The 7,327-nt window shown below is 33.6% G+C and overlaps 3 protein-coding genes and 2 long non-coding RNA genes across 6 annotated transcripts in view; 1 reads left to right on the top strand and 4 right to left on the bottom strand.

Annotated features, from left to right (window-relative positions):
* The window catches only part of LOC100640606 (phospholipase DDHD1-like), a 5,253-nt gene extending 2,676 nt beyond the window's left edge, over positions 1-2,577 (top strand). For both annotated transcript variants that reach the window (XM_020003115.1, XM_020003112.1), the window contains exons 7-12: positions 786-892; positions 1,005-1,218; positions 1,383-1,660; positions 1,816-2,064; positions 2,203-2,236; positions 2,311-2,577. In XM_020003115.1, coding sequence (XP_019858674.1) covers positions 786-892; positions 1,005-1,218; positions 1,383-1,660; positions 1,816-2,064; positions 2,203-2,236; positions 2,311-2,471 — 1,043 coding nt within the window. In that variant the 3' untranslated portion in view covers positions 2,472-2,577. The remainder of the gene's footprint in view (positions 1-785; positions 893-1,004; positions 1,219-1,382; positions 1,661-1,815; positions 2,065-2,202; positions 2,237-2,310) is intronic.
* Positions 2,578-2,737: 160 nt separating this feature from the next.
* On the bottom strand, positions 2,738-3,045 carry LOC109586811 (uncharacterized). Its single transcript, XR_002187234.1, has 2 exons — positions 3,005-3,045; positions 2,738-2,920 (listed from the first exon to the last, which is right to left on the bottom strand). It is a non-coding gene; the product is annotated as an uncharacterized LOC109586811 (long non-coding RNA).
* Positions 2,866-3,827, bottom strand: LOC109586648 (ubiquitin carboxyl-terminal hydrolase 47-like). Its single transcript, XM_020002852.1, has 5 exons — positions 3,659-3,827; positions 3,551-3,585; positions 3,327-3,377; positions 3,152-3,273; positions 2,866-2,920 (listed from the first exon to the last, which is right to left on the bottom strand). The coding sequence occupies exons 1-5, from the start codon at positions 3,825-3,827 to the stop codon at positions 2,866-2,868; spliced, it is 432 nt and encodes a 143-aa protein (XP_019858411.1).
* Positions 3,828-4,635: 808 nt separating this feature from the next.
* LOC109586854 (ubiquitin carboxyl-terminal hydrolase 47-like) overlaps positions 4,636-7,327 on the bottom strand; it is a 15,646-nt gene continuing 12,954 nt past the window's right edge. The window contains exons 5-13 of the mRNA XM_020003085.1: positions 6,353-6,403; positions 6,171-6,309; positions 5,914-6,114; positions 5,797-5,867; positions 5,641-5,745; positions 5,490-5,588; positions 5,329-5,434; positions 5,150-5,265; positions 4,636-5,080 (exon numbers count right to left, since the gene is read on the bottom strand). Of these exons, the coding sequence (XP_019858644.1) occupies positions 4,919-5,080; positions 5,150-5,265; positions 5,329-5,434; positions 5,490-5,588; positions 5,641-5,745; positions 5,797-5,867; positions 5,914-6,114; positions 6,171-6,309; positions 6,353-6,403 (1,050 nt within the window). The 3' untranslated portion in view covers positions 4,636-4,918. The remainder of the gene's footprint in view (positions 5,081-5,149; positions 5,266-5,328; positions 5,435-5,489; positions 5,589-5,640; positions 5,746-5,796; positions 5,868-5,913; positions 6,115-6,170; positions 6,310-6,352; positions 6,404-7,327) is intronic.
* LOC109586873 (uncharacterized) lies at positions 6,498-6,832 on the bottom strand. Its single transcript, XR_002187256.1, has 4 exons — positions 6,821-6,832; positions 6,728-6,769; positions 6,560-6,628; positions 6,498-6,515 (listed from the first exon to the last, which is right to left on the bottom strand). It is a non-coding gene; the product is annotated as an uncharacterized LOC109586873 (long non-coding RNA).

The following is a 7,327-nucleotide window of genomic DNA, read 5'->3' as shown; positions in this document are numbered from 1 at the left end:
GACTTGATGATGATGAAGATGAAAAAAGGTGGCTGAACAAAACGGCCGGTTCGCCGATTTTTGGCTTTTCTCTTAGACAGAGCCTAGAGCCATGCTATGGGTACCAATGGAGTCCTCTGGTCAAGATAAGGTCCTCTAAGAAGTCTGGTAAGCATAGGAGCTCGTTTTCCCGGCAGTGGCGGATCTGGGCCCGGGCCTAGACGGGCCATGGCCCGGGCATCAGAAGTCAGTAATGAGATTCATTAGATGCAATGTAAGCAATTCCCTGCCTCAAGTTTTGATAAAGCCAACCACAAGCCACACCAGAGTACCTACAAGTGCTTGAAGAGCATTCTGGCACTGCATAGATGAGGAAATTGTTGAAACCCATCATAAAAATGGCCAAAAGATGCATAACCATAAAATAACTGGTTGAAAAGTGGACACACCCACTTCCTGGCCCTACCATTAACTTGCACCCAGATCCGCCACTGTTTCCCGGTATAGCAAGGCTGCAAAAGTCGTGGCAGCCATTTTGTTTGGGGGTGAATCCTACTTAGTAACGCTACCGCGTTACTAATAACGCTACCGCGTTACTAATAAGTAACAGTGACTTTGACCCGATTTTGGAGCAACTTCAAAAATTCATAAAAAATACAAACTTAATTGGAATCAGCTCAAATTTGAAACACAACATAAGAACATGTATATGTATCAGATAAAATTATAAAAATGGGGAAATCTCTCCTCATTTTTGACGAAATACCCTGTACTATAAGTCCATATAATGGTAATTTTCTCTTCAGGTGCAGTGGCCAGTATAACTCCTCATGGTGTGAAGGCATTACGTTCTATCTTGAATGACTCTGTACTCGACATTATGTTTTATGTTAGCCCTCGATTCGGACCTGAGGTTAGCAGCTGCCACCATTTAATAAACTATTATATGAATACTGTATGAACCACCTGTACACACACACTACCATTACTATTGATATACTAACAATGATGTATACCTGTTGTAGATTCTTGATGGTCTGCGTTGGCAGCTGCACAAGAAATATGACGAATTTATAAGACGTAATCCTGACTTTATTTCAAACAATGGGACAGTATCAATGTTTGCTCATTCCCTTGGCAGCGTAATGTGTTATGACCTGATGTATGAGACCTGCCATATCAATGGACTACTGGAGAGAAAGGAAAGGGATTGTACTCCAATGGAGGTTGATTTAACAGGTGGGGGAGAGAGAGAGGGAGGGAGAAAAAGTGAAGAAAAGGGGCATATAATTTGAGTGGAAAGGAAAGAGAGGAAAAAGAGAGATTGAAGGAAAGGAAAGAGTTACGTGTATATATCAAGTCTGAAGAGTTTTAAAAATTACCAGTTGTTCTTTTCCCTCCAGATCATCCATTTAAAAATGAGTCAGATGAAAAGTTTGAAGAGCTGCAGAAGTTAAGAATAAGAGTAGCTGAACTTGAGTCAGAGCTAGGGATAAAGAAAGACTTCAATTCTTTAAAGTTTAAAGTTGATCACTTGTTTGCTGTTGGGTCTCCATTAGGTATCTTCTTAATGCTGAGGGAACACAGCCCACTAGTGAAGGGAAGCAAAGGAGCTGATTCACTGCTCCCTTCTGCTATTTGTAAAAGAATTCATAATGTACACCATCCTTCAGATCCAGTGGTGAGTTTAGCATCAACTATAGAGTAAATGTAGAGCCTGCTATTATGAGATGGTGCATGGTATTATTACTGTATTTATCTTATACATGTACTTGTGCCAGTATTTGATGTTACAATTAAAATTTGATATCTTTATACTCTTCAATTTTAATCCAGGCGTATCGTTTGGAGCCACTCATCAGTCCAGTGTATGCTCAAGTGAAGCCGGTAAAGATGGACACTGCTAGTAGCAAACCAACACAGAAGTCAATGAGTCTAGCTGAAGGACCCAAGACACCAGAAACGACACAGAGTACTAAGAGCAGCAGTAGCAGCAGCTGGACACAATCACTAATATCAGCTGTTGTTAAAAGTGTTGCTTCTAGTAATGGCGCTGAAACTTCTAAATCATTACCTCCTGATAAAGTAAACTATTAACAAAACATCAGTACACATTATAATCCTTGAGTGATTTCTAGATAATTTTATTTTTCCAAAGAATAGCTACATACTATAATATCTTTAATACTGTAATGCATTATTATAGTGAATTTTTTCCTACAGATTTTTGATGATGACACCAAAATACCACCTGGAGGTAAGTATACATGTATAACTACACAGGGAAATAAATCTCTTTTATTACAATAATTATTTATTTATTATTTCTAGATCGGTTAAATGAGAGACTTGATTTCATGTTACGTGAAGGACTAACTGAGAACAGTTACTTAAACTCCATTACAGCTCACACTGGCTACTGGACCAACTCTGACTGTGCAATGTATCTATTGCTTCAATTGTATTCTTATAAAAAGGACAGCAAACTGTGACTGAATGGTGTATGGTTGATTTATGTTATAGTGGATTTCTGTTTCTCTTTCTTTGTGATTAGCAGTAATAATTACTGTTTTAATAATATTATTTTTAAAAACTGTATTATCAAACTTCTACCTAAATTATCTGACAGCACTGATGTTCTGTCACAGTAAAGGCCAATGGCACAAATGGTGGCAATGAGACAGCCAATATACAGCACTAGGCACTGAAAAAGCATAAAAGAAGCATACAATGTGATAGAGACACTGTTATGACTGCATTCATTGAGTAGAAATTATTACATAATGTAGCAAGTAATTTTGGCACAGTTGCAATACAAAATTATACAAGTATAAAATTAATATGACACTTAAAAAATTAAACTGATCCATTCAGTTAATCCTATTATCAATATCTACGTCTATGTCTATGCTTTGATATGTATTTCTCAATTCTCTTCAACCTACAATACAATAAATGGTGTAAGTGTTGAGGTATTACATTAACTGATAGTACATGTACATGATGGTACATGAGGTTTACTGACCTTGCTTCCTCTGCCTCATGTATTTCTGATCTCTCTTTATCTGTTAACTCTTTCATTGTCTCTCTCTTGTCTCTAAATAATTATAAACAGTAAGAGGTGTATGTAAGTGTGTGTGTATACATAATGTGAGTGTGTGTTCAGTAGTACTTGTAATATATGACACCTCCATCAACATATAGTCCTAATGAGGAACCATCTGAACTGATGGAATACCAGTCCAACTTATTCTCAATATCAAGACATGATATCTCAACTGGAAATAATATTCCCTAATAGAATGAGAGAGAGCCTGGAGAATCTTTGATATATTTTAATGACTTACCTCTGCTGTATAATAGATACATTCAGCAGGAACTCCACTTAATTCTGACAGCTGAAAAACAATAATAATAATAATAATGTGATACGTACTGATACATGTTTTCTTATTATAATTTCAAATAATACCTTTCCAATAACATGCTTATGATCATATCTCTTATCCAGTATAATTTCTTCTATTGGATCAACTGAACATTGTGATGGACGCCATCTTATAACATACACCTGTCTCTGTGCTTCATGGTTCTTCATCTCTGGTCCTAATAATAAAAATAAACTTACTATAATTATAAAGTACAGTATAATACACAAAACATACTGAGATATACTGACCTTTCAATGGTTCCACATAAAAGTGCATTTCCCTACTATAAGTATCCTCATCCAGTAGATCCACATACATGTGCATGTGCATGTGCATGTGCATGTGCATGTCCATAATATACTTGTCAGTATCAATCAACTGATGATCAAGATATACTGTACTAGGGTACACTCCCATCTTGTTACGTAATCTCATTCTACACAATAAGTCACGTGATAGTCACATGATGTACTTACTTGTCTAATTCAAGGACACAGTCAATTCCTAGTACTTTTGCTTCTTCAATAATTTGTTTCTTCAATTCTCTCACTGGCGTATCCATAGCATAAATAGACTCCATCACAAAACTACAAAACTAAAAAATAAAATATAATAATAATAATAATAATAATAATAATAATAATAATAATAATAAATTTTCTCATACGTGTACATGTACCTCTGTATCGTTAACTTGTAATAAATATAATTTAATTCTTTTCTCTCCTTCTTGTAATATTGCTCTACCCAGTCTTACTATCAACTAGTAGATATACAAAGTAATAAAGAGATGAGTGTGTGTGTGTTATTAGTACTTATAGTAGTGTATAATGGAAAGGAGAAGTGAGCCAAAATAAAACAATAAGCTATCATACCTCTGATTCAGATTTAATATCCATTAATGTCTTATACAGTCCCTCCATTTCATATTCTTTATTATTTCTGATTGCACACACTCTAAAACCAGTAGGTGGTACACCAATCAGTGGTACTAGTACTTCCTTCAACTGATCTAATGTTATACTGGTACTAACTTGTACCTGTATCTCTGTATTGAGTAATAATAATGTAAATAATGATTTTTTATTATTTATTATTACTTCTTTCTTTTTCTTTATTTTCTTCATTTAATGATATAATTTTCATTATTATTCCTGATCTTTCAGTAAAGTTAGTTGTAGTGGGTGTGGCTATAGGTCCAGGAGGAGGTATTGTAATGTTAAGTAGTATCCCAGGGTGACTATGACTAATTCTGTACATCAAACTATCTTTGTATTCTTCTTGATAATCTTTAGAATCTGATGATACATACAGCAACTGAGTGTGTGTGTGTGTGTGTGTGTGTGTGTGTGTGTGTGTGTGTGTGTGTGTGTGTGTGTGTGTGTGTGTGAGGGGAAAGAGGAATACAAATGAGTCTGATCATGCATGCCCCAGTGTCCATGCTATTTGAGTCATCATAAAAAGGCCTCCTCAATGTTTTATTACGGTATTAGTGTCATAAATAAAAACTATACTTGTTTAAAATTAAATGGACTAGCTCTCTTTCCTCCATAAAGTACCTCCTTTAAATTACCTCCTACATTACTAACATCACGGACTGAAGTAACATTGTTTATGTAATTATACTCATCCCATACTAGTCTCATACATGATGAATTGATATTAAATACCTAAATAAAGAAATGGATCAGATCAATGGAGGAAGAACAATATAAATGACAGTATATCCTTCCTCTTACTTCTCCTATATGTTGTTTTAATTCTTCAACAGTCCAACCTTCTTCTCCTCTCACTGGTACAGCTGGTACTACTTCAACAGTTGACAGATCAACCACTGATACCTCTAGATTAATACCTACACCATCAAACACATGTACATGCAATTTAGAAGTATTGTCATGGTAATAAACACACTCACCTCCATCATTGTATTTCTTAAAAGTTTCATTTTCTTTACAAGTTTCTAAAAATAATCCATAATATCCAGCCACACTCATAATCTGTCCAATAGTTTGATGTTGAAACTAAATTTAATAATACGATCATTATAACAATAGGGTAAATCATAGTAAAACATACTTCATCAAGATCAAAGGACTGATGCATTACTTCGGACGAATAATCATATTTAACTAAACGACATCTCTCAATAGAAATATGAGGAGCTAATTCCATTAACTGATAAGAAATGAATAAAAATGAAAGAATAAATAGAAATAAATCAATAAACCTCATAAGCTTTATCCAGTACACTGGGTAGTAACTCATCTTTATGTACTTCAAGGAATGAATTAATTAATTCACCAGTAACAAGATGCTTACAAAATAATATAATCTATGAAATAAAAGTAAGTAGATAGTGTACTTTTGTCCATCTCAATCTTACTCCAAACATTTCTTTTCCAATTTTTTGTTTCTTTTCTCTCTGTCTCTTCTCCTCAGTTTCTTTCAAATGATCTATTCAAATATCAACAATCAATTAATGACACATCATCAATAAAACCTTTAATATCTTTTATAATCTTCTCATTGTGTTCTCTTTCAGTAATTAGTTCCATATTCATTAATGTTATTCTTTCTTGTAATTTCTCTATTATTCTTTTATTATCTACTAATGGCTGATAGTCTGGTCTTGTCATTGCTTTAAGATGAAATTTGCAGTCATCAATTTGAAAAGCCATTCCTCTTCTCACTTTGCTAGCAGCTTTAATTAATTATTAATTATATAATAATTAGTATAATTAATAAAACTACTCCAACCTGAATCAGTATTACTAGTAAGTGATCTCAAATACTCAATCTTCATTTTTGATAATTTGTCTGACAATTCTTTGTTTTCTTTTTGTATCTCATTAAACTGAGACCTCAATACAGTCAGTTCTTCATAAAGTGGTTCTTCCTATTAATAATTATTATAATTAATATAAATTAGTGAGATATACCTCAACTTCTTTAACTGATTCAGTATCACTTTGAACAAACAATGATTCCTCCTAATAATAACAAAATATATATGATCAATGCAACTTGAAGAATTTAAAATTAACGTGAAACCTCAGTTATTTCAGCCATTAATGATATTTCTTGTTTCAATTCAATTATTTCCTATAAATACAATTAAGATTACACAGTCTGGTAGTATGACATACCTTCTCTTTGCTACTGATAGTATCTCTTAGTTTATATTCAGCTTCTTCAAGTATAATATAAGAAATAACCTGTACATATAATTAACACATTACAATCAACTGAACACATTGTTACATTGTACAGGTACTATAATGTAACTAATAAAAGGAATGATTATATTAACTGACCTCAGTGTGTTGTAGTAAGTCTTGATCCTTTTCTTTTAGTTCCTATACAATACAATATTCATAAAACAATATTCAATTATTCATATTATGTACCTTTTGTCTAACATCTTGTCTCCTCCATAATGTCAAGTTACCAATAGTCAGTTTCTTTAATCCTTGTCCCATTAGTATATGAATATTCTCTATCATCCTCAATACAGTAAACCCAACATCAGAGAAAGGAAAGGAGCAAGTGACACATATTGAATTGGTTCTTTTTATACACTCAATCTTCAGTAGTTTACCGGATGCTAGTTTAGCAAGAAGGTCCTCAATATCTTTGAGGAAATGTTCCTCAGGCTCCCAATCAAGGACAAAAGTAACTGTCTGACATTGAAGAGGAGGAATGGAAGCGAATCTTTCCTTCAAACAAAGACTAATGGAAAGTGAATTGCAAAACTCTTTTAGCTTTGCTTTATATGCTTTAATGTGATCATCTGCTTCAGTGATATTCATTTCTTCCACTACACTATGAAGCAGTGCAATGTTAGTCAGTGAACACTCATTTTGAATTAGACGAAAAATACTAGAAATATTGCGACACTTCTTTACTTTTTTACT

This window comes from Amphimedon queenslandica, unplaced genomic scaffold (assembly GCF_000090795.2).
Source record: "Amphimedon queenslandica unplaced genomic scaffold, v1.1 AMPQUscaffold_13513, whole genome shotgun sequence".
NCBI classification, from domain to species: domain Eukaryota; kingdom Metazoa; phylum Porifera; class Demospongiae; order Haplosclerida; family Niphatidae; genus Amphimedon; species Amphimedon queenslandica.
Note: the sequence above shows the minus strand (reverse complement) of the source record. Positions and strands in the feature narration are given on the sequence as shown.

Excerpts from the sequence above, each read along its gene's own strand:
- LOC109586648 (XM_020002852.1), bottom strand. The coding sequence starts at position 3,827 with ATGGGAGTGTACCCTAGTACAGTATATCTTGATCATCAGTTGATTGAT. Across the intron at positions 3,586-3,658 it reads TTATGTGGAACCATTGAAAG|GACCAGAGATGAAGAACCAT; the intron begins GTCAGTATATCT and ends TTTTATTATTAG. Across the intron at positions 3,274-3,326 it reads GTATCTATTATACAGCAGAG|GGAATATTATTTCCAGTTGA; the intron begins GTAAGTCATTAA and ends TCATTCTATTAG.